Source organism: Erythrolamprus reginae, chromosome Z, assembly GCF_031021105.1.
Source record: "Erythrolamprus reginae isolate rEryReg1 chromosome Z, rEryReg1.hap1, whole genome shotgun sequence".
NCBI classification, from domain to species: domain Eukaryota; kingdom Metazoa; phylum Chordata; class Lepidosauria; order Squamata; family Dipsadidae; genus Erythrolamprus; species Erythrolamprus reginae.
In genome coordinates this window covers 100,920,496-100,944,495 of record NC_091963.1, presented here as the reverse complement: position 1 = coordinate 100,944,495, position 24,000 = coordinate 100,920,496, and the positions used below count along the sequence as shown (strand labels likewise).

General features: G+C 40.5%; 1 protein-coding gene across 6 annotated transcripts in view; it reads left to right on the top strand.

Annotated features, from left to right (window-relative positions):
• The first annotated feature begins 470 nt into the window (after window positions 1-470).
• The window catches only part of FMNL1 (formin like 1), a 122,213-nt gene continuing 98,683 nt past the window's right edge, over window positions 471-24,000 (top strand). For 2 of the 6 annotated variants that reach the window (XM_070766948.1, XM_070766950.1), the window contains exon 1: window positions 10,123-10,375. In XM_070766948.1, the coding sequence (XP_070623049.1) occupies window positions 10,220-10,375 (156 nt within the window). In that variant the 5' untranslated portion in view covers window positions 10,123-10,219. Of the gene's footprint in view, window positions 698-9,560; window positions 10,376-24,000 lie in introns of those variants that run through there. The other 4 variants (XM_070766949.1, XM_070766951.1, XM_070766952.1 and 1 more) reach the window with 4 other exon arrangements.

The window sequence follows — 24,000 nt, the reverse complement described above, 5'->3', positions numbered from 1 at the left end:
ATTACTGCATCTTGATTATTTATAAACAAAATCTGCTTTGGCAGAATGTTATGGTGGAAGTAAAAATGTAAACATTGTAATAAAAGCGGCCACGCGTTGTCTCTCTCCGCCGCTTGCAGCGGGTCAGAGGATGCGCCTCCTTTTTCTGAAAAAAAGTTGCGTTGCTCCTTTGCCTGGAAATCGAACCGGTCAATCTGAAAAGTGCGAGCCAAAGGAACGGAAATCAGCGGTCAATTCGTTGGTCGTCGATCCTTCTAGTCTCCAACGGCCGTTATTTCTCCTGTTTCCAGTAACTCCAAACGCCAGAGCCAAGTCCTAGACAGCCGTCACCGTTACTTCTTGCTTTAGAAGATTTTTTTTAAAGCACGTGTAGGGAGTTTCTGGAGCAATCCCACCCCACCTTTTTTTAAATGGGTGTGATTTTTCTTATAAGAGACTCCCCCACCCCTGAACTGTTTTCTGCTTCAAAGGGGAAAATCGGGGGAATTTTCAACTCTTATCCTTTTTCCAGATTTTATTTTGTCACCTTAAAAATCTGAGAATGGGTAACGCCGCCAGCAGCATGGAAATGTCTCCAGCGAAGGAGATTAAAACCCAAGCGACTGCTTCTTTGCTTTTACCCCACAAACTGCATGCGGCCGCCAAATTACCTATGCCTAATCCTGAGGAATTGGAAGAACAATTTGGACACGTTCTGGTAAGTCTCTCTACCCTTTACCCCCTTCTCCTGCTACCGCGGCAAAAACCAATTTTTAACTTCACCTTCGTTTCCCCTTCATCATTCTAGCTACTTGGATGTGTGTGAAGGAGGGGGGGGTCTTAAACATCAAACGGACATCGAGGGGAGGTGACTTAACAAGGGGCAGAGGTATTATGTGCAGAATAGGGATGTAGACCACTTTGAAGTACTCATGACTGGTAATGTAGTAATGTTTGAGACTTCTGTTGGTGGGTTATATGTTATTATTAACACTTCTTGTGCCTCTCTTGATTAAAATGGCATGAAATGCAGCTCTCCTGCTGAAAATTCCTATCACCCATTTCCTCCCATGTTGACTGTATGACTGTCACCCATTTCCTCCCATGTTGACTGTATGACTGTAACTTGTTGCGTATATCCTAAGATTTTTATTAATATTGCTTCTTCATTGCTTATTTGACCCCTATGACAATCATTAAGTGTTGTATCACATGATTCTTGACAAATGTATATTTTATTTTATGTACGTTGAGAGCATATGCACCAAGACAAATTCCTTGTGTGTCCAATCACACTTGGCCAATAAAAATTCTGTTCTATTCTATTCTAAAAAAATCTGTAATAGGAATAAAATAGTCAAACAAACAGGAACGATATTCGGAGACCCATATTCTGTCTTGTTAAGGTTTCCTATCTAAGTTAAAGGGTAGAGGGTGTGACTGAAGGGAAGAGACAGAAGTGGGTTCATTTTTTTGGGAGAGGTGTGTGTGCTCTTTACGTTGCCTGCAGTTCCCCATGGAGGTTAAATCTTGCTTAATGTTTCCAGAAATACATGTCTGTTGTAGCCTACTGATCAGCTTCATGAAAATATAGCTCTCGCCCCCTTTTTTCCCTGCTTTCTTATTTGATGTTAGTAAGAACAGTCACTGCCCTTTTGTAACCTTGAGTGCCTAAATGAAGTTGAACTAACATCACCCAATGCCATTACCACCCAGCTCAGGGAATAATGTCCGCCTGTCCCCACCCCCACCAGATCCCAAAAGGGGTTACCCTGTGCAAATTTTACAGAGCAGTGCTTCATCTCTGGTGCTGATGTTACAGACTACACAGCCAGGGCCGCCATCAGGAATTTTGGGGCCCCATACAGCCTAAGTGTCTGCCCCCCCCCACCATTTTAAAACTACAGCCCCCCAAATCCTGTGTCATGCCCACCATGGCCACACACCCTGGGCAAGCCCTCCCCTGGCCCTCTGAGGTCAAACACAGCCCTGATGTGGCCCTCAATGAAATTGAGTTTGACACCCCTGGCCTAGAGGCTAAATCCTATGAACAATGGCTAAGAGAATGAGTATGTTTAGCTCAACAAATAGAAAACTGAGGGGGAATATAACAGTAGTTTCCCAATCCTTAAAGGGCTGCCACAGAGAAGATGGCATCTATTTATTCTCCATGCCACCTGAAGGTGGTACAAGAAGCAATGGGCGGAACCTCACCAAGAAGAAATGCAATCTGGAAATAAGGAAAAACTTGGGACTGGGCGGCAAATAAATAAATAAATAAATAAATAAATAAATAAATAAATAAATAAATAAATAAATAAATAAATAAATAAATAAATAAATAAATAAATAAATAAATAAATAAATAAATAAATAAATCCCTTCTTTTTTATTAAAAGAAATTAATAATTTTAAAAAACCAAAATCCATTACTATTAAAACTAAAACAACCAGCAAAACTATTAATAAAAACAGGTGAGGGCTGGGTTTTTTTCCCTGTTATTATTTAAGTGCTTTTACCATATGCTTTAAATCAAGAGTCACTTCTCTCTCTTTCCTGTCATTCTCTGCCTCAATCATTTTCTCATTTATTTTTTTCTCCCCTTTTTTCTATCATTTTTCTCTCTCTTCCTTCCACTCTTCTCTTTCTCTCTTTCTTCCTCTCTCTCACTCTCTTCCTTCCTCTCTCATCTCTCTCCCTTTCTTTTTCTTTCTTTCTCTTTCTCTATCTTGCTTTCTTCCTCTCTCACTCTCTTCCTTCCTCTCATCTCTTTCTTTCTTTCTCTCTCTTGCTTTCTTCCTCTCTCTCACTCTCTTCCTCCCTTTCTCCTCTTTCTTGCTTGCTTTCTCTTTCTTTCTCTCTCTTTCTCTCTCTTTCTTTCTTCCTCTCTCACTCTCTTCCTTCCACTCTCATCTTTCTTTATCTCTCTTTCTCTATCTCTCCCCCTCTTTCTCTATCTCTCCCCCCTTTCTCTATCTCTCCTCCTCTTTCTCTATCTCTCTGTTTCTCACTTTCCGTCTCTTGTTTTCTTCTCTTGCTTTCTCTCTCACTCTCTTGTTTTCTTTCTCTCACTTTCTCTCTCGTTCTCTCTCGCTTGCTATCTCTTTCTCTCCCCATCTCTTTCTCTCTCTCTCTCTTTCTCACTTTCTCTCTATCTTGCTCTGTCGCTCTCACTCTCTCTCGTTCTCCGGAGGCTGGCGAAAGTGATTTTCAATGTCGGGCGTGCGGGCCGGCGCACGCTCTCCCCATCCCCCTGCCAGCCCGCCCGGAACAATCAAAGTAAGAAAAACCTTTGCTGGCGAGAATGAGAAAGAGAGCCGGCAAAGGTTTTTCTTACTTTGAATGTTCCGGGCGGGCTGGCAGGGGGATGGGGAGAGTGCGCACTGGCCCGCGTGCCTGACATTGAAAATCACCTTCGCCGGCCCCCGCTGTGAGAAGGCCTGCCCCGCCTCTCCTGCAGCCCCCTCGCTGAAAGCCCGGGACAAAAGCGCTCTCGGCGAAGGGACTGCGAGAGCGGCGGGTTGGGCATTCCCGCTGCTGGAGGAGCCGCGCTCCAAGGTGGGAAGTGGAGGAGAAAGAGAGGCGGATCGGGCGGGCGGGGGCAGCGGTGAGTAGCCAGGGTCGCGAGGGGGCTAGAGGCACGGGGGTGGGGGCGGCCGTGGCTCCGTGTGCGCCCTTGGAAAAGGGGGCGTGGGGGGCGTTTTGGGGTGCACTGGTGCAGGCGTGCGCAGCCTACAGGGAACGGTGCTGGGCACAATGACTGCTGCGGGCGCCAGGGGGCTGGCACACAGTGGCGGGCCACAACGCCCCCCCCCATTTTTCAATTTGGCCGGGGCCCTGACGCCAGTAGCAGTAATACTGGCCTAGCAGCGGCCCTGTACACAGCTATGTTCCTAAAGCAGTCTTTTTGGTTTCTCTGGATGTCTTGAGACTTCATAGTCGTCCTCTGCTTTCATCATGGTGGCTGAGGTTTCAAGGGAATTGTAATCCCGACACAGTAGAGAAAACTGAATTGAAAAAGCCTGGCCATATTTGGTGGAGACCCCCAACCGCACCCCAATTTGGTATTTTCAGGGTCGTATTGGATTTTTGTCTCTAAGGCGACAGCATTCTGTGCACTTAAGTTTAGATGTGACAAGACAAATCTCTGGCAAGACACAGAAAATAAACTCTTTTGAGAACCATGACTGAACTTTGTACTTCATAGCTTTCAGGTTTTGTTTTATTTTTAAAAATATCAAATACTAATATGCTCTTATCCTATTAGTTTGCTTCAAAGCTTTACAAATAATCATGTGCCTGCCACCAAAAAGAAATTTGGTTTATTTTAAGTACCCTGAAATGAATGATCGGTTCTCTAGTATCGAAGATGGTGGCTGAATGATGTATAATGGACAGTTCTCTATTTGAAGATGGGATTGTGTGCTTGTGAATAGTTCCTGCTTTTTTGTGTGTGGCATTTTGTGTAAATTCATAGTTGTGGGTATTAACTTTTTAGGGCCTGCTATAAATCGTACTTGCTCTATTATAATAAATAATTTAAATATTTACTGATCTGCTTGAATATTATTTTGAATAACCAAGATACCTTTGGAGAGAAGATGATGCCTAGATTAAAAAAAAAAATTTACTTGAAAACCAGGAGATATGGGCATTGTCAGCAAGGAGCAGAGAGTTGAAGGAGCATTTTTTTCACTTGTAAATGTTTAGAAATATGTGCTTATAAATTACTAAAAACAGATTATTCTTCATTATTTTAATAATTCTTGTAGGACCATTAAGGTGTTCATTTTCATATTCATAATTGTAGGTGGTCCTTGACATAACAACAGTTCATTTATTGACCATTTGAAGTTACAACTGCACTGACAAAAATGACTTATGACCATTTTTCACATTTTGTTGCAGCTTCCTCATGGTCATGTGATTTACATTTGGATGTTTGAGAACCAACTTATATTTATGATGGCTGCAGTATCCTGGGGTCATGTGATCACCTTTTGCCACATTTTGACAATGACAAAACCAGATTCTCTTGGTTATTTAAGAACTTGTGTTATTTTAAGAACTGAAGTGATTCATTTAACAAAGGGGGCAAAAGTCATAAAATGGGGCAAAACTTACTTAACATATTTCTCACTTAACAATAAAAATTTGTCATAAGTTGAGGACTACCTACCTTAGCAAAATCTTGTAAAACCAAAAGTAAGAGTGTAAAATAGAGACAATATCGCTAGTAAGTTTAGACTGCTACAATTAGGAATGCAACTTTCAACCTGTTTTTTATACCTAGTGTGGATTTGTACAACTCTACCGACTTCTTTCAGAAGCTATTACCCAGGTTCTGAGAAGGATTCAACTTTTAGTTGAAATTTCTGCATAGCTTTACCTACCATGTTCACGTTCCTAGAATATGTTCCTTTAAAAAATGGACATTCACTAAGCAAGCAGCTTTGAAATTTTCAGTTCAGAGACTCAATTTTCAGGCAAATAGGCAGAGGTGGGGGGGGGTTGCAGAGGAAAGGATTGGCTGTAAATTATCCTTTTGATTGTAAAAATCTGATTGACAGAAGATTGAAGAAGAAATGATTAAACACTTTTTCTGCAAAACTGATTGTTGAGCCAGTCAGCAAGTTAGCACCATTGGTGTAATAATGACAATTGCTCAGAAATCATCAGGTGTAAGGGATAGTGAAATTAAATTTTTGACCTGAGATCAGGCCACTTTTCTCCAAATGGATAATTGAGCTAATCAGCATTAACAAGCCAAATCTGTTGCTACATTGCTTCAGTACTCTCTCCCTCAATCTCCCTCACCTCCCCATTATAGCATTTTAAACAGAATAAAAAGTTTTCGACTTCCTTTTTGTTTTGACCTGAATGCCACAACACTGCCGCTTACAGCATATAAGTGTTTTATATGGTCTAACAATTCACATTTTTGGATGCCATGAAATAAAAACAAAGCACTTTGTCCTCTAGTCTACACCATTCAAAAGCAGGTTTTTCCTAGTCAAAAATATGTGTGATGAGTATGGAACAACTGAATTTTCTATCCTCGAATACAGCTCATCTGTTTGGAACCCATATCGCATCTCAGACATTAACACCCTTGAAAAAGTCCAAAGATACTTCACCAGAGTAGCCCTTCACTCCTCCACTCTAAATAGAATACCCCACGAGACTAGACTTTCAATCCTGGGCCTAGAAAGCTTAGAACTAAGACGCCTTAAACAAAATCTAAGTATTGCCACAAGATCATATGCTGCAACGTCCTGACTGTCGGCGACTACTTCAGCTTCAACCACAACAACACAAGAGCACACAACAGATTTAAACTTAATATTAACTGCTCCAAATTTGACTGTAAAAAATATGACTTCAGTAACCGAGTTGTCGAAGCGTGGAACTCATTACCGGACTCCATAGTGTCATCCCCAAACCCACCAAAATTTACCCATATATTATCTACGGTTGACCTATCCAGATTCCTAAGAGGTCAGTATGGGGTGAGTACAAGTGCACTAGAGTGCCTTTCGTCCCCTATCCTATTGCTCTCCTATATCTCCTATACCTTTCTTCTATTCCTATATCTGTTCTTCTATTCTTTCATTGATATATTCTATTACTATATCTTCTTTTCTATTATTTCTTAGATATATTTTACTATGAGTATCTCCTCTATAATCATCATGTATTTTACTGTGTGTGTGTGTGTGTGTGTGTGTGTGTGTGTGTATATATATATATATATATATATATATATATATATATATATATACACACACACACACACACACACACGACGGTCTTAGTATATTCGGGTTTCTTCCCGTGTAGGATTTGGAAATTTATAGAAGGAAGGCAGCTCAGGTCTCGCAGTGTTCACCTTAGAACAAGGACAGAAACACCAGCCTGAAGATGACGAGTGAGACCTCGTCGAAACATCGCCAGAAATTTCCAAATCCTACACGGGAAGAAACCCGGATATACCAAGACCGTCATACCTGTACCCGTGAAAATCTACGAAAACAAATATATATATATGTCACATGTTTTTTTGCTGAATTTGAAAATTAAGGGAGACTAGGATAGATCTATTTCGGCCTTATTTTGGCCTCATCAGCTAGCCATACCCACTGGGACTTGAACCTGCAACCTTTGCCTTGTAAGGCAGAGAATTATCCTCTAGGCTACAGTATCCAATCCCTTCAGCTCTGCACTATATATATATATATATATATATATATATATATATATATATATATATATATATATACATACATACACCCAATAAAACCCTCATTGTGTATTGGACAAAATAAATAAATAAAAGGAAAAGGGGGGACATGATCGAAACATTTAAATATGTCAAAGGATTAAATAAGGTTTAGGAGGGAAGTGTTTTTAATAGGAAAGTGAACACAAGAACAAGGGGACACAATCTGAAGTTAGTTGGGGGAAAGATCAAAAGCAACATGAGAAAATATTATTTTACTGAAAGAGTAGTAGATGCTTTGAACAAACTTCCAGCAGACGTGGTTGGTAAATCCACAGTAACTGAATTTAAACATGCCTGGGATAAACATAGCCATCCTAAGATAAAATACAAAAATACTATAAGGGCAGACTAGATGGATCATGAGGTCTTTTTCTGCCATCAAACTTCTATGTTTCTAAATATAAACAAATAAATAAATAAAGTATAATAAGCTACAGCAGTACAAGATGGGTGTAAAAGCAATTTAGCACTCATAAGATTAAGGTTGGAATAGAATTCTCTAATACTGTATAAGAAAACTATACTGCAGGAATGAATTGGAAAGGAATACTACGTAGTCAGATTTTTTGAAGGAAGTTTCCTCAAAGGGGGAGATTAAGAACAATTGAAGAATAAGAAACCTTACCTACTGTGAGCAATAGTAAACCAGTGTTCTGCAGTTTGGCTATTGATTTTTATGGCTGTATATGGTCTTTAACATTAGAATCTCCGTGGCAGCTGCTTTGGACCAATAATGGGAGTATGATCATACTGTTGAGCTTTTCAGAGCAAAAGGCTAAAGGAGAAGAGCTAATTTAATAGCAGTTGGTCAGATTTAAAGGAGCAAAATCTGAATCACCAATAGCATGAATCTTGCCAAGTTTGCTTGTCAACAGTCTCTCCATTTTTGCTTGACTTCCTTGGGCTGTTGTGATTTTATTACTGCATCTTGATTATTCATAAACAAAATCTGCTTTGGCAGAATGTTATGGTGGAAGTAAAAATGTAAACATTGTAATAAAAATCGAGAATACTAACTCGGCCTTTGCAACTTTTAGTGTCCTCCACTTCTTTCCCGTTAGGAATCTAAGCAGGGCTAATCAATAGGTGGGCTAATAAAGGCTTACTCTTATCAGAAAGCTACTGGAATCTTTTAACAACCGATTGTTTTTGGTAAAAATGTGAAGAAAGAGATCGGCTGGCTCCCATTAAAAGTTTGCTGAAGAGAGACATTGTAACCATCTGCCGCTAGATGGAGAATTTTGGGACCTACTTTGGTGGAACGCGCCTCTACTATGGCTGCTTTGAAAGAAGCTCGAAGATGCTAATGTCCTTTAGCGACGTAGGTTTATGGAAATACAGTAATACATTTTATTCCTTTAGCGTTACCCTTTTCTGCCTCCATTGCTGAAGAGATTAGCTGGGTTAGCGGAGGGCTCGGTGAGGCCAGGTTATCCAGCAATTTTGCAGCATGTGTCTTGAAAGGATGATGGCGTGGGCGCAGGGTGCGTGCTCTCAGCGACGCACCGTCAAAATGACGTCTATTTCCTCCCTTCAAAAGGTGGCAAAGATTTGCGGAACCTAACCCACCCACCCCCATTCCTTGGCAGGTGATTCCTCGCACTCTTCTCTCCCCTTTCCAATGTTATATGTACACATGTACCTACATCCTAAAATGGATATAGCTGAACGTGGTATTTATTCTACCTCAGGTACCCAATGCCCATTCCCTCTTGTTCCAGTTAAGGCTCTATTATTGTCTTCTCACTCTCTGAGGCAGCCTTCCTCCGCTGTGCGCCCTCTCCCCACCGCTTTTGCTGAAGGTAATAGGAGTTGTAGTCCATCACATTTGGGAAGCGACGACTTGGAGAAAGAGTCTGGCCTTCAAATCTTGCTGTCCTGGCAAAAATTCTGAGGCTCGTCCTATTTTGGAAATGAATTAAGAATTAGCTAATAACATTCCCCGAACGGGAACCCACGGGCTTTGAGACCCAGAGAGCTCTCCTCCCGTCTCTTGCCTCGGTTGCTATTGCTGCCCGAGACCCCCATTCCACTAGCAGGTGACTCTGCTATTTCGTCCGTTTCCTCCCCAATGTCTCCTTCTCCCTTCCAGGCCAAGGCCCCTGCTTGAGGGAATGGGCAAGCCGCGTCGCCTCTCTCGGTTCTCTCCCCCTGCTTTCCCCATCTACCCATCCCAGTCTTTGCAAAATCCGAGCGCTCCCTCTGCGGCTGCTTTCTGCGTTTCAGCCCAACTGGACCTTCCGTGCCAACGGACGAAGCCACCGAAGGAGAGATTTAACGCTTTCGCCTGCGACCTCTGCAGAAGAGGACCTGCAGCGCAGCAGTGTAGAAAAGTTGCCGCTAGCTTATTTTCGGCGCACGAATATTCCAAGGCCAAACACCTGCATTGTGACTTCCTGTGCTCTCGCTTTCGATCCTTCCTCTTTTAGGGGTGGAGGCGAGGGGGAAGTTAAGCTCGTCGCTTCTCGCCTTCTCAAAAGCGGCCACGCGTTGTCTCTCTCCGCCGCTTGCAGCGGGTCAGAGGATGCGCCTCTTTTTTCTGAAAAAAAGTTGCGCTGCTACCTTTGCCTGGAAATCGAACCCGTCAATCTGAAAAGCGGGAGCCAAAGGAACGGAGCTCAGCGGTCACTTCTTTGGGCGTCAATCCTTCTAGTCTCCAACTGCCGTTATTTTTCCTGTTTCCAGTAACTCCAAACGCCAGAGCCAGGTCATGGACAGCCGTCACCGTTACTTCTTGCTTTAGAAGATTTTTTTTTTTTAAAGCACGTGCAGGGAGTTTCTGGAACAATCCCCCCCCCCACTTTTTTCCCGCCTGTTTTTTTTTAATGGGTGTGATTTTTCTTATAAGAGACTCCTCCCCGCCCTGAACTGTTTTCTGCTTCAAAGGGGAAAATCGGGGGAATTTTGAACTCTTATCCTTTTTCCAGATTTTATTTTGTCACCTTAAAAATCTGAGAATGGGTAATGCGGCCAGCAGCGTGGAAATGTCTCCAGCGAAGGAGATTAAAACCCAACCGACTGCTTCTTCGCCTTTACCCCCCAAACAGCCTGCGGCCCCCAAATTACCTATGCCTAATCCTGAGGAATTGGAAGAACGATTTGAACACGTTCTGGTAAGTCTCTCTACCCTTTACCCCCTTCTCCTGCTACCGCGGCAAAAACCAATTTTTAACTTCACCTTCCTTTCCCCTTCACCATTCTAGCTACTTGGTTGTGTGTGAAGGAGGGGGGGGGGTCTTAAACATCAAACGGACATCGAGGGGAGGTGACTTAACAAGGGGCAGAGGTATTATGTGCAGAATAGGGATGTAGACCACTTTGAAGTACTCATGACTGGTAATGTGGTAATGTTTGAGACTTCTGTTGGCGGGTTGTATGTTATTATTAACACTTCTTGTGCCTCTCTTGATTAAAATGGCATGAAATGCAGCTCTCCTGCTGAAAATCTGTAATAGGAATAAAATAGTCAAACAAACAGGAACGATATTCGGACACCCATATTCTGTCTTGTTAAGGTTTCCTATCTAAGTTAAAGGGTAGAGGGTGTGACTGGAGGGAAGAGACAGAAGTGGGTTCATTTTTTTTGGAGAGGTGTGTGTGCTCTTTACGTTGCCTGCAGTTCCCCATGGAGGTTAAATCTTGCTTAATGTTTCCAGAAATACATGTCTGTTGTAGCCTACTGATCAGCTTCATGAAAATATAGCTCTCGCCCCCTTTTTTCCCTGCTTTCTTATTTGATGTTAGTAAGAACAGTCACTGCCCTTTTGTAACCTTGAGTGCCTACATGAAGTTGAACTAACATCACCCAATGCCATTACCACCCAGCTCAGGGAATAATGTCCGCCTGTCCCCACCCCCACCAGATCCCAAAAGGGGTTACCCTGTGCAAATTTTACAGAGCAGTGCTTCATCTCTGGTGCTGATGTTACAGACTACACCACTATGTTCCTAAAACAGTCTTTTTGGTTTCTCTGGATGTCTTGAGACTTCATAGTCGTCCTCTGCTTTCATCATGGTGGCTGAGGTTTCAAGGGAATTGTAATCCCGACACAGTAGAGAAAACTGGATTGAAAAAGCCTGGCCATATTTGGTGGAGACCCCCACCCCAATTTGGTATTTTCAGGGTCGTGTTGGATTTTTGTCTCTAACTCGACAGCATTCTGTGCACTTAAGTTTAGATGTGACAGGACAAATCCCTAGCAAGCTATTTTAAAGACACAGAAAATAAACTCCTTTGAGAACCATGACTGAACTTTGTACTTCATAGCTTTCAGGTTTTGTTTTATTTTTAAAAATATCAAATACTAATATGCTCTTATCCTATTAGTTTGCTTCAAAGCTTTACAAATAATCATGTGCCTGCCACCAAAAAGAAATTTGGTTTATTTTAAGTATCCTGAAATGAATGATCAGCTCTCTAGTATCGGAGATGGTGGCTGAATGATGTATAATGGACAGTTCTCTATTTGAAGATGGGATTGTGTGCCTGTGAATAGTTCCTGCTTTTTTGTGTGTGGCATTTTGTGTAAATTCATAGTTGTGGGTACTGTATTAACTTTTTAGGGCCTGCTATAAATCGTACTTGCTCTATTATAATAAATAATTTAAATATTTACTGATCTGCTTGAATATTATTTTGAATAACCAAGATACCTTTGGAGAGAAGATGATGCCTAGATTTTAAAAAAAGATTTACTTGAAAATCAGGAGATATGGGCATTGTCAGCAAGGAGCAGAGAGTTGAAGAAGCATTTTTTTTCACTTGTAAATGTTTAGAAATGTGTGCTTATAAATTACTTGTAGGACCATTAAGGTGTTCATTTTCATATTCATAATTGTAGGTGGTCCTTGACATAACAACAGTTCATTTATTGACCATTTGAAGTTACAACGGCACTGACAAAAATGACTTATGACCATTTTGTTGCAGCTTCCTCATGGTCATGTGACTTACATTTGGATGTTTGAGAACCAACTTATATTTATGATGGCTGCAGTATCCTGCGGTCATGTGATCACCTTTTGCCACATTTTGACAATGACAAAACCAGATTCTCTTGGTTATTTAAGAACTTGTGTTATTTTAAGAACTGAAGTGATTCATTTAACAAAGGGAGCAAAAGTCATAAAATGGGGCAAAACTTACTTAACATATTTCTCACTTAACAATAAAAATTCGTCATAAGTTGAGGACTACCTATCTTAGCAAAATCTTGTAAAACCAAAAGTAAGAGTGTAAAATAGAGACAATATCGCTAGTAAGTTTAGACTGCAACAATTAGGAATGCAACTTTCAACCTGTTTTTTATACCTAGTATGGATTTGTACAACTCTACTGACTTCTTTCAAAAGCTATTACCCAGGTTCTGAGAAGGATTCAACTTTTAGTTGAAATTTCTGCATAGCTTGACCTACCATGTTCACGTTCCTAGAATATGTTCCTTTAAAAAATGGACATTCACTAACTAAGCAAGAAGCTTTGAAATTTTCAGTTCAGAGACTTAATTTTCAGGCAAATAGGCAGAGGGGGGGGGGGTTGCAGAGGAAAGGATTGGCTGTAAATTATCCTTTTCTGATTGTAAAAATCTGATTGACAGTAGATTGAAGAAGAAGAAATGAATCAACACCTTTTCTGCAAAATTGATTGTTGAGTCAGTCAGCAAGTTAGCACCATTGGTGTAATAATGAAAATTGCTCAGAAACAATCAGGTGTAAGGGATAGTGAAATTAAATGTTTGACCTGAGATCAGGCCACTTTTCTCCAAATGGATAATTGAGCTAATCAGCATTAACAAGCCAAATCTGTTGCTACATTGCTTCAGTACTCTCTCCCTCAATCTCCCTCACCTCCCCATTATAGCATTTTACACACAGAATAAAAAGTTTTCGGCTTCCCTTTTTTTTTTTGACCTGAATGCCGCAACACTGCCGCTTACAGCATATAAGAAAAACAGATTGGGACTATGGCTCTGTGGAGATGCCCTTATATATGGTCTAAAAATTCACATTTTTGGATGCCATGAAATAAAAGCAAAGCACTTTGTCCTCTACACCATTCAGAAGCAGTTTTTTCCTAGTCAAAAATATGTGTGATGAGTATGGAACAACTTAATTTGCTACCCTGCTTGCAATAAAGCAGCTGAATATAACATCCTGCAAATATGTTAGGATTACAGCTTCCAGAATTTTCAGCCAATATGCTAATAGGATTTCTGGGAGTTACATTCCAATATTTCTGAAAAGCAAAAGGATAGAAATGCTAAATTAGAAAATAGTAAATAAAATATAGGGGAACCCAATAATGGAATGTACAGATTTACATTCCATTATTGGGTTCCCCTGTATTTTACTCAAGAGATACAGATTTACTCAAGCAATGACAGTCAAAGGTTAATAAAAATTATTTTCTCATTCATTGCCAATCCACGAGGGTAGAGGGATTGTTTTGGGGTTGAACTTGTCAGCAATCTGCTTTTGAGATAGCAGTATCTCAATTTATCAGAACAAAATAGCCATTGGGAAAACTAGTAGTTGACATGGTTGTAGAGGGTACTTTTGTTAATATTGAAGTACATGTTAAAATCTGTTATCACTGAAAAAGAATGCATGGGGCTGCATTTTCTTTGAAAGCCTGGAATGCAGAAAATAATAGTTTAATGTGGGCTTTATAGGGTACTTCCACCAACAAAATAAATCTCCACCCATAAGATATTATGTAAGAACAACAAGTATGACATCTGAATAGCCCTGCATTTTTATGCTATATGAATGGATGGTTGTATGCAAACCAAACTACAGGTATGTGTAATCCAAAGAACACTGGATCAGGACATGGCTCATTTCCCAAAGTGGCCAATTAGAAAGGAATCAGCTAAGAATGAGAGCAACCACCTTTTCTCCTAGAAGTTGTTGTTGCTCATAGATTTCCTGCTCATGTTCTTAGAAAACCATATACTAGCATATGTGGCATATAGCTTATATCAGTGTTGGTGAACCTATGGCACGTGGAGCCATTTCTGAGGGCACTTGAGGCATTGCCCTATGTCAGCTCCATTGCACATGTGTGCGTTGGTTAGCTGATTTTTGGCCTTCTGAAGGGCAGTGGGGAGGCTGCTTTCGCCCTTCCCAGGCTTCAGGAAAGCCTCCTGAAGTCTGGGGAGGGTGAAAAATGGCCCAGCGGGCCTACCGGAAGTTTGTTTCTGAACTTCTGGTAGGCCCATTTTTCACCATCCACAGACTCTGGAGGCTTCAGGAGGGTGAAAAACAGCCCAACAGGCCTAACAGGCGTAATGCAAGTCCAGAGGCTTCAGTGAGGCCTGCGTGCATGTGCAGGGGGGCAGAGGGGGAGTTGTATGTGCCTGCACAGGAGGAGAGGGCACTGCACTATGGATGCACCCGCTTTTGGCATGCAAGCAAAACAAGTTTCACCATCACTGGCATATAGGCTCAACTACTGCAATACTCTCCACATGGGGCTACCTTTGAAGAGTGTTCGGAAACTTCAACTTATCCAAAATGCAGCCGCGCGAGCAGTCTTGGGCCTTCCAAGAAATGCCCACATTTCACCATCACTCCGCGGACTGCATTGGCTACCGATCAGTTTCCGGGCACAATTCAAAGTGTTGGTTATGACCTATAAAGCCCTACATGGCACAGGACCAGATTATCTCCAAGACCGCCTTCTGCTGCATAAATCCCAGCGACCGGTGAGGTCCCACAGAGTTGGCCTCCTTAGGGTCCCGTCAACCAAACAATGTCGGCTGGCAAGATTTAGGGGAAGAGCCTTCTCTGTGGGGGCCCCGGCCCTCTGGAATCAGCTCCCCCCAGAGATTCGCACTGCCCCCATCTTCCTTGCCTTCCGAAAGAGCTTAAAAACTCATCTTTGCCACCAGGCTTGGGACTTTTAGATCTTTCCCCTGACCACTGAATGTCTTAAGTATGATTGCTGAATGTTTGGTTGGTAAGTTTTTCTTTTAATTGTTTTTAAATTGTAGTATTAATTGGATTTACATTATTGTTTTGTTTTTATATATACTGTGAGCCGCCCCCAGAGAGGGGCGGCATACAAATCTAATAAAATAAAAATAAATAAAATAAATAAATATAGCCAGAATTTAACCATGGCCCTGGGCTTCGAATCTGATGCCCGTGTCTCTTCTTTCTTCTATGGAGAGTTAACAGTGATTGGAAGGACATGTAGAGGGGCTTGAGAACAATTGCTTGGAACTCCTCAATCCTAGCAATATTACCCTCAATTAATTTATAACTTTATTTATTTATTTATTATTTATTACTTAGATTTGTATGCCGCCCCTCTCCGAAGACTCGGGGCGGCTCACAACATGTAAAAACAAATCATAAGCAATCAGACAGATTTAAAATATTTAAATATTTAAAAAACCCATATACTAACAGTCATACACACAGACATACCATGCATAAATTAAACGTGCCCAGGGGGAGATGTTTCAGTTCCCCCATGCCTGACGGCAAAGGTGGGTTTTAAGGAGTTTACGGAAGGCAGGAAGAGTAGGGGCAGTTCTAATCTCCGGGGGGAGTTGGTTCCAGAGGGCCGGGGCCGCCACAGAGAAGGCTCTTCCCCTGGGGCCCGCCAACCGACATTGTTTAGTTGACGGGACCCGGAGAAGGCCCACTCTGTGGGACCTAATCGGTCGCTGGGATTCGTGCGGCAGGAGGCGGTCTCGGAGATATTCTGGTCCAATGCCATGAAGGGCTTTAAAGGTCATAACCAACACTTTGAATTGTGACCGGAAATTGATCGGCAGCCAATGCAGACTGCGGAGTGATGGTGAAACATGGGCATACCTAGGTAGGCCCATGACTGCTCTCGCAGCTGCATTTTGCACGATCTGAAGTTTCCGAACACTTTTCAAAGGTAGCCCCATGTAGAGAGCATTACAGTAGTCGAACCTCGAGGTGATGAGGGCATGAGTGACTGTGAGCAATGAGTCCCGGTCCAGATAGGGCCGCAACTGGTGCACCAGGCGAACCTGGGCAAACGCCCCCCTCGCCACAGCTGAAAGATGTTGTTCTAATGTGAGCTGTGGATCGAGGAGGACGCCCAAGTTGCGGACCCTCTCTGAGGGGGTCAACAATTCCCCCCCCAGGGTGATGGACGGACAGATGGGATTGTCCTTGGGAGGCAGAACCCACAGCCACTCCGTCTTATCCGGGTTGAGCTTGAGTCTGTTGACACCCATCCAGGCCCCAACAGCCTCCAGGCACCGGCACATCACTTCCACCGCTTCGTTGACTGGGCATGGGGTGGAGATGTAAAGCTGGGTATCATCCGCATATTGATGATACCTCACCCCATGTCCTTGGATGATCTCGCCCAGCGGTTTCATGTAGATGTTGAATAGCAGGGGGGAGAGGACCGACCCCTGAGGCACCCCACAAGGGAGAAACCTAGGAGTCGACCTCTGGCCCCCCACTAACACCGACTGCGACCGGCCAGAGAGGTATTTGTGAATCTGTCTAGTTTGCTGTTAAGGCTATCCAAGCTGGTAGCCATTATTATACATTAATTAAATGCATTTCAACTTGAATTATGTGATCTGTGGCGAAATACTAGTTTTGTCTGACCTGCCATTGAAGCTTAATGCCATTTAAATGTTACAATTCTAGTATTATGAGAAATGAGAGAAAAGTTCCATTTTTAAAATTATATGTGTAATTGTATCATCCTTCCTGCGATTTATCCTCAAGAATCCATCATTTTCTAGCTGGGGTCACAGGACGCCTTCAGAAACTGATTAAACAGGATATTTTGCTCTGTAGTTTCTGCCCAGGACCAGGAATCAAAATGCCTGAATATAGAATTCCTTTGACTTCCATAGAATGATTGTGCATATCTCTAATAGTAATTTATTTCATAAAAATCTCTCTAGATTGGAGAACTACTAGATAGAATCATTGGAGAAGTTTTGGGATTTATTTATATAAGCACTTTTTTCTTTTTTTAAGAAAAAAACACTCATTGAACAATATTATTTGGTAAATTAAGTGCAAACAGGTGGATTACTTTTTATTCTAAGAATACATATACGCTTGAAAAATGTTGGATATTATAAACAAATGAAAATTGCTTCCTTGCTCTACCCTTAGAATGCATGGATTAACGCTGTGTATCTTTTCCTCTGAAGCTCAAATAATAGTTCCTCTCTAGTTGTAATCTGCTGCTTATGTTGGATATGTTGGACCTAACAGGATTGTTATAAGATTACAGCTTGATAATGCAAGTAACGTATTCTGTACCCTTGGTAACACAATGCAGATATATTTATGTAAGAAGTGTGAATACTTGTTTGCAAGAAAAAGCTCATTCAAAATCTAAGGACGAACATTTAGGGCATTTGTCAGACACAATTAGGAAAGAGGTTGCTTAACATTAGGGGCAGTAGTTTATTTTGAAGTGGGTGCTTTATAATTATTTATTTATTTTATTAGGTTTATATGCTGCTCCAATCAATACCATTTCTAAGTGGCTTACCTACCTAAATATATAACAACATGTTATGGTTTGTTCCCTTACAAACATTACAGCTTCCTAGAATATAAATATAATATATTCCAGACATTCTGCCTCCCACTCACAGTCTATTGGAGTCCAGCATGAATCAACTTCAATCAGGCTTGTATTGAATAGGAACACAAAGGTTTTTATTGGTGTTTAATACTTTTTACAATATCATATCCAGCTTACCTGGAAGTCAAACACTGTTACTTGCATGTCTAGGTAAATGAACAAAGTCTTGACTAGCTTAATAGCATAGAAAGACAATGTGTGGAAGATTCTGACTTGGAAGAAGCCTTTACATTTCTGGTTGCTGGAATTCCCTTGTGTACAGGTGTCATCTTAATTATTGACAGAAATCTCCAATTGCTGCTAGAGTGCATAGAACAACCTTTCTCATCTTCAGAACATAATCTTCATAATCTCTTGTGGGGTGTTCTAACCCATATAGGAAGCGTTAATTGGAAAAGATCTCTGGGTAAATTGCTGCTGGCAAACTAAAGCAATTCCTGGCACAAAGATGGGAACCCTTGCACCTCATGTGGCTTTGAAACCATTGTATACAACTTCTGTTGTACTCAGAAGTTTGCACTGTTAACATTTGTGGGCAAATTACCTAAAAATTGGAAGCAGGATTTCCTGTTTCTCCCCATGGAAAATAGTTTGATTTATTTAAATCAGAAAAAAAATAACACATCCAACTCAGAACACAGTCAATTAATTATTTTGGAAAAAATATTTCAACCGCTTAATTGCATCACATGTTTGGTGTAGTGGTTCAGGCATTAGAAACTGGGAGGTCCTGTGTTCTAGTCCTGCTTTGGGCACCTAACCAGCTGGGTGACCTTTGGCCAATCACTGTCTCTCAACCCTAGGAAGGAGCCAATGGCAAGCCACTTCCAGCAAAACTTTTCTAAAAATTGCAGGGTTTGTTAGACACAAGTAAATGGAAGAAAAGAAAAAGAACACCACAGGAATGCCAATAGTTTTATTCTTACTGCTACATCCATTATTAATAATAATAAATATAATGGGCTCTGTATCCATCCTATAGCTGTGCACCTGCTAATCCTGTAGAGCTATTTAAGATAAAGTATGACTACCAGTTCTCCAACTACTATTAATTTTTTTCAGACACATTGTTACTCAAGAGGAAGATTTGTCTTGTTACTACCAGACAATTGATTAGAAATTTGGATTTTTAATTATAATAGAAATAATACAAATGTTAATAGCAACACCTCTTGTTGGAATCATTCTGGTTTCCGAAAAGCCATGGGAAATAATTTCAATAGCTGTAAAGTGTTATTTTCAGTGAAAAACTAGCATTTTATATAAGGCGAAATACTTTCAGTTTGATGCTAAGAAAAATATACAGTTCTGTGATAGTCTCTAGAAAGTCTGTGCATCTATGTGTAGCTACTAGTTGTAAGGGAAGGTCAAGAATCTAGGGGCTATCAGAATTTTATTGTTATTTATTTAATCAATTTATATGACCACCTATTTCACAAATTGTTACTCTGGGTGACTTTATGTATGTACAATTAAAGCAGAAAACAACTTAGAAAACCAAAAACATGGCACAAGCAAGGCAAACCAAGTTCATAATCCACCATTACAAAATGGGTTAATGCCCAAAAGCATTAGCTTTCCACCAGATGGACTTTTGCCCCAACAGGGCATTAAAATACACCTTTGAGACCACGGAATTCTTTTCATTTTGGACAAGCACTGGTCAGGGATTGCCCTTTACATGGTAAGGCTGCAAAAGAACTTTGGCTTTCTGGAATAATTCTCGTTTGCCAGGTGCTCACAAAGAAACATCCCATTTGTGGCTATGGTTTCTCATCAAAATCCCTGGGGATTTCCCTATTATTTATTTTCTTAACTGCAAGTGAAATTTTCCCACCTTTTATTTCTCATGGTTGAAATGAAACATGAGTTTATCAAGGACAAACCCAACACTGCTTGGTCTTATACAGTAGTCGCTTTTGTCTGCCTATCCTTGAAATTGTTTTGATTTTCTGCGGTAACATTATCACACAGGTGTCTTGTCCTCCTTTCTCTCAATAATCTGAAAAGAGGAGGAAAACTGCAGGTGGGAAAGAAGCCTGCAAGCCACTGATCCTTAAAAGTGGAGCTGCTCAAACCTATTTTATCCAGGTAAAGAAGTTTTGAAGTTATGAATCTTTCATCAAGCTTTATCAACGCAATCCTATGTATCTTTATGCAAAACTAAACCTTACTGTTCAATGCAGCTTGTTCCTCCATAAACATTAGCACTGAAATAAATCCATTATTTATGTATTTTAAAAGGCTGCATCTTTAATTGAAAGGTTTACCTGCTGCCATTCAGTAGAGTTTCCATTCTATAAAAAACAAGGTAGGATTTATAAATAAAATATATTAAGTTGAAGGAAAAGTACGCATTGTATGGTGGTCTTCAGAATGCTCAATAGGATCCTGCCTGCGAATTCTAAGAGTTGCATTTCCAATACATTAGGGAGATGCCAAACTGGGGAAGAGTGCAATCCATTGAAAATTCTAAGGGAGAAAAAAAAATCTCCCCTGGGCCAAAGGATACTGATTGATTATGTTCCACTATGTTGTTGCTTAGCATAGATGGACTTTCTGTATGCCAGCCTATTCCTAACTTGGCTTTTCAGATCTTCCAACCTCCAATTGCACTTGTATCTGAGAACATCTTTATTGATGAGACAGTTGGTATGGGAGTAACCACAACCACAATTGAGCCCACAATTTATGTTGCTAAGTGAGACACTTGTTAGGTGAGTTTTGACCTTTCTTGCCACAGTCGTTAAATGGCTCATTGCAGTTATTAAATTAGTAACAACGTTGCAAAGTGAATCTGGTTTCCCCCTTGACTTTGCTTGTCAGAAAGTCGTGAAAGCTGCTCATATAACCCCGAGACACTGTAACAATCATAAATATGAGCCAGTTGCCAAGCATCCAAATTTGGATCATGTGACCATAGGGATGCTGCAATGGTCATAAGTATGAAAAATGGTTATAAGTCACTTATTTAGTGCCATTGTAACTTTGAACAGTTACAAAATGAACTACAGTATTGTAAGTTAAGAACTACATGGAGATGATTTTTCAATATCTGCATCCTAAGCCATGTAGAATTTGAAAGGGACTTTGAACCAATTTGGGAATTACATGTTTAATACCTTTAAATATATTCTTATTTAACAGCTAAGGAATTGTACTGCATATTAAATTTTCTAAACTAAGTCGTCTCCAGGTTGTACAAATTATGGTAGTCAAGTTTAACATTACTGGAATATTGTAGTGGATGTTAAGCTGCTACAGTTTTTTACAGACACTATTTGAATCTCCAGGGACAAAGTTGGATCCAAAATAATTTCAGTATGAAAAATTAATTCTATAGAAACAGACATGAAGACTTGTTGACCGTTGAGATTTTGATGAAATTCTATCATTTTCTAGATTGAATATTCTATTTGGGATTGTTGGAAATTATACATATAGTAAATAAGAGCTGGAAGTCCTCCATCCCTGAGAGGCCATGCTGCCATTATAATCTGGAGCAGGTTGATTGCTCATTCCCAGTTATTCAGCAAGAGGTGAAAGATATTGAACTTCAAGCCCTTTCTCTTGCCCTATGACTCGGATGTCAGTGTGTAATACAAGTTCAGGTACCTGATGAAAAAACAGACTTGTGCAACTGATCTGAATCCTTCAAAATTAGGAAAAATAAAAAGAGCCAGATTGCCCAGTGATTCTTATTCACCTGTCTGTGAGCCAGTTTAGTGACATAGAAACATAGAAGACTGATGGCAGAAAGAGACCTCATGATCCATCTAGTCTGCCCTTATACTATTTCCTGTATTTTATCTTACAATGGATATATGTTTATCCCAGGCATGTTTAAATTCAGTTACTGTGGATTTACCAACCACGTCTGCTGGAAGTTTGTTCCAAGGATCTACTACTCTTTCAGTGAAATAATATTTTCTCACGTTGCTTTTGATCTTTCCCCCAACTAACTTCATATTGTGTCCCCTTGTTCTTGTGTTCACTTTCCTATTAAAAACACTTCCCTCCTGAACCTTATTTAACCCTTTAACATATTTAAATGTTTCAATCATGTCCCCCCTTTTCCTTCTGTCCTCCAGACTATACAGATTGAGTTCATTAAGTCTTTCCTGATACGTTTTATGCTTAAGACCTTCCACCATTCTTGTAGCCCATCTTTGGACCCATTCAATTTTGTCAATATCTTTTTGTAGATGAGGTCTCCAGAACTGAACACAGTATTCCAAATGTGGTCTCACCAGCGCTCTATATAAGGGGATCACAATCTCCCTCTTCCTGCTTGTTATACCTCTAGCTATGCAGCCAAGCATCCTATTTGTTTTTCCTACTGCCCGACCACACTGCTCACCCATTTTGAGACTGTCAGAAATCACTACCCCTAAATCCTTCTCTTCTGAAATTTTTGCTAACACAGAACTGCCAATGCAATACTCAGATTGAGGATTGCAATGATTGAGGACAGGTTAAATGTATTTGCATATTACTAAAAATGGAATCCCACTGCCTTTTTGTGCTAATGAAGGAAGTGTGAAAGAATGCATGGTTTTAAGAGGTGAATATTACTATCCATTATTAAGGAAAAGATATTTTATATTTTGTATTATATTATCACTGCAGTAATATATGAACGCCAGTGTAACTTAAAAAATAAAGTATGCCTTTAATCCATATTTTTTTATTTAAAGTTGGTGCATTTCAGTCTTTAGAAATAAAACAGCCCTCAAAACAAGAAGTTTGTTAAACTAGGTCAAATCTGAAAAGGTCCCAGCAGATTATATTTTTTTAAAAACCTACCTAATACTAAAACACTCATAATTAGCTGTGAAATAGACACGTGCACACAGATATTGGATAAACTGCTTTCTTGGGTTCTTTTGTGTAGAGTTTCAAACCTTCAACTGAGATGGCGAAAGCATTATTTTTGTAATGGTTAAATGATTGCATGTCATAAAGAAACTGGGCAAACAAAAGGACTGCTACTAAACATACAGCTTCTAGCAGGCAGGCAGGAATAAAGGAAAGGGAAGGGGGGGGGGTGAAAGGAGATTCTGGGATTTCTTTTCAGTGGTAAGAAAAAGATACAGAAAGTGATGGAAAATATGGGCTACAAGTGTTTTCTCCCCATCCCCATATTTTGAAGCAAAAAGATGTTACAGAATGAAGCCCTTAAGGCAAAAGCCCCAGCTATGAACGTGCTAATGTGCATATCTGGAATTTTGAGAACAGGTCATGGATGTTCTCAAAATTCCAGATGTGCACATTAGAACGTCCATAGCAGGGGCTCTGGATGTTCCCATGTATTGGTTGCCACATTAGCAATGTCGACCCACAAGACCTATAAAGCCCTACATGACATCGGACCAGATTACTTACAGAGCCCCAGTGACCAATCTGGTCCCACAGAGTCGGCCTTCTCCAGGTCCCGTCAAACTAGACAATATCGCTTGGCGGAGCCTAGGGGAAGGGCCTTCTCTGTGGGGGCCCTGGCCCTCTGGAATCACCTCCCTCCAGAGATTCGTACTGCCCACACACCCCTTGCTTTCTGCAAGAGTCTGAAGACCCACTTGTGCCAACAGGTCTGGAGACACTAGTCATCAGCTCCTGCTAACGAATGAATGTATGTTGAATGGAATGTATGTTGGCAGACTAGAAATGATTGTTTTTAAATTAAATTGGGTTTTTAGACTGCTTGTTTTAGTTATTATTATTACATTTCAGAATTGTATTGTTTTTCATATGTTGTAAGCCATCCTGAGTCCTCGGAGAGGGGCAGGATAATAATAATAATAATAATAATAATAATAATAATAATAATAATAATAATAATAATAATAATATTATTATTATTATTATTTTACAAAATTTAAAACAGGTAGTCCTTGACTTAAAGCCATTCATTTAGTGACGGTTAAAAGTTACAACAACACTGAAAAAAGTCACCTATGGCCATTTTTTGGACAACCATTCCAGCATCCCTAAGTTCACACGATCAAAATTCAGATGTTTGGCAACTGGCATGTGTTTATAAAGACTTCAGGGTCATGGGATCACCTTTTACAATCTGACAAGCAAAGTCAATGGGGGTAGCTAGCTGTGTTACTGCTTAACAACTGCAGT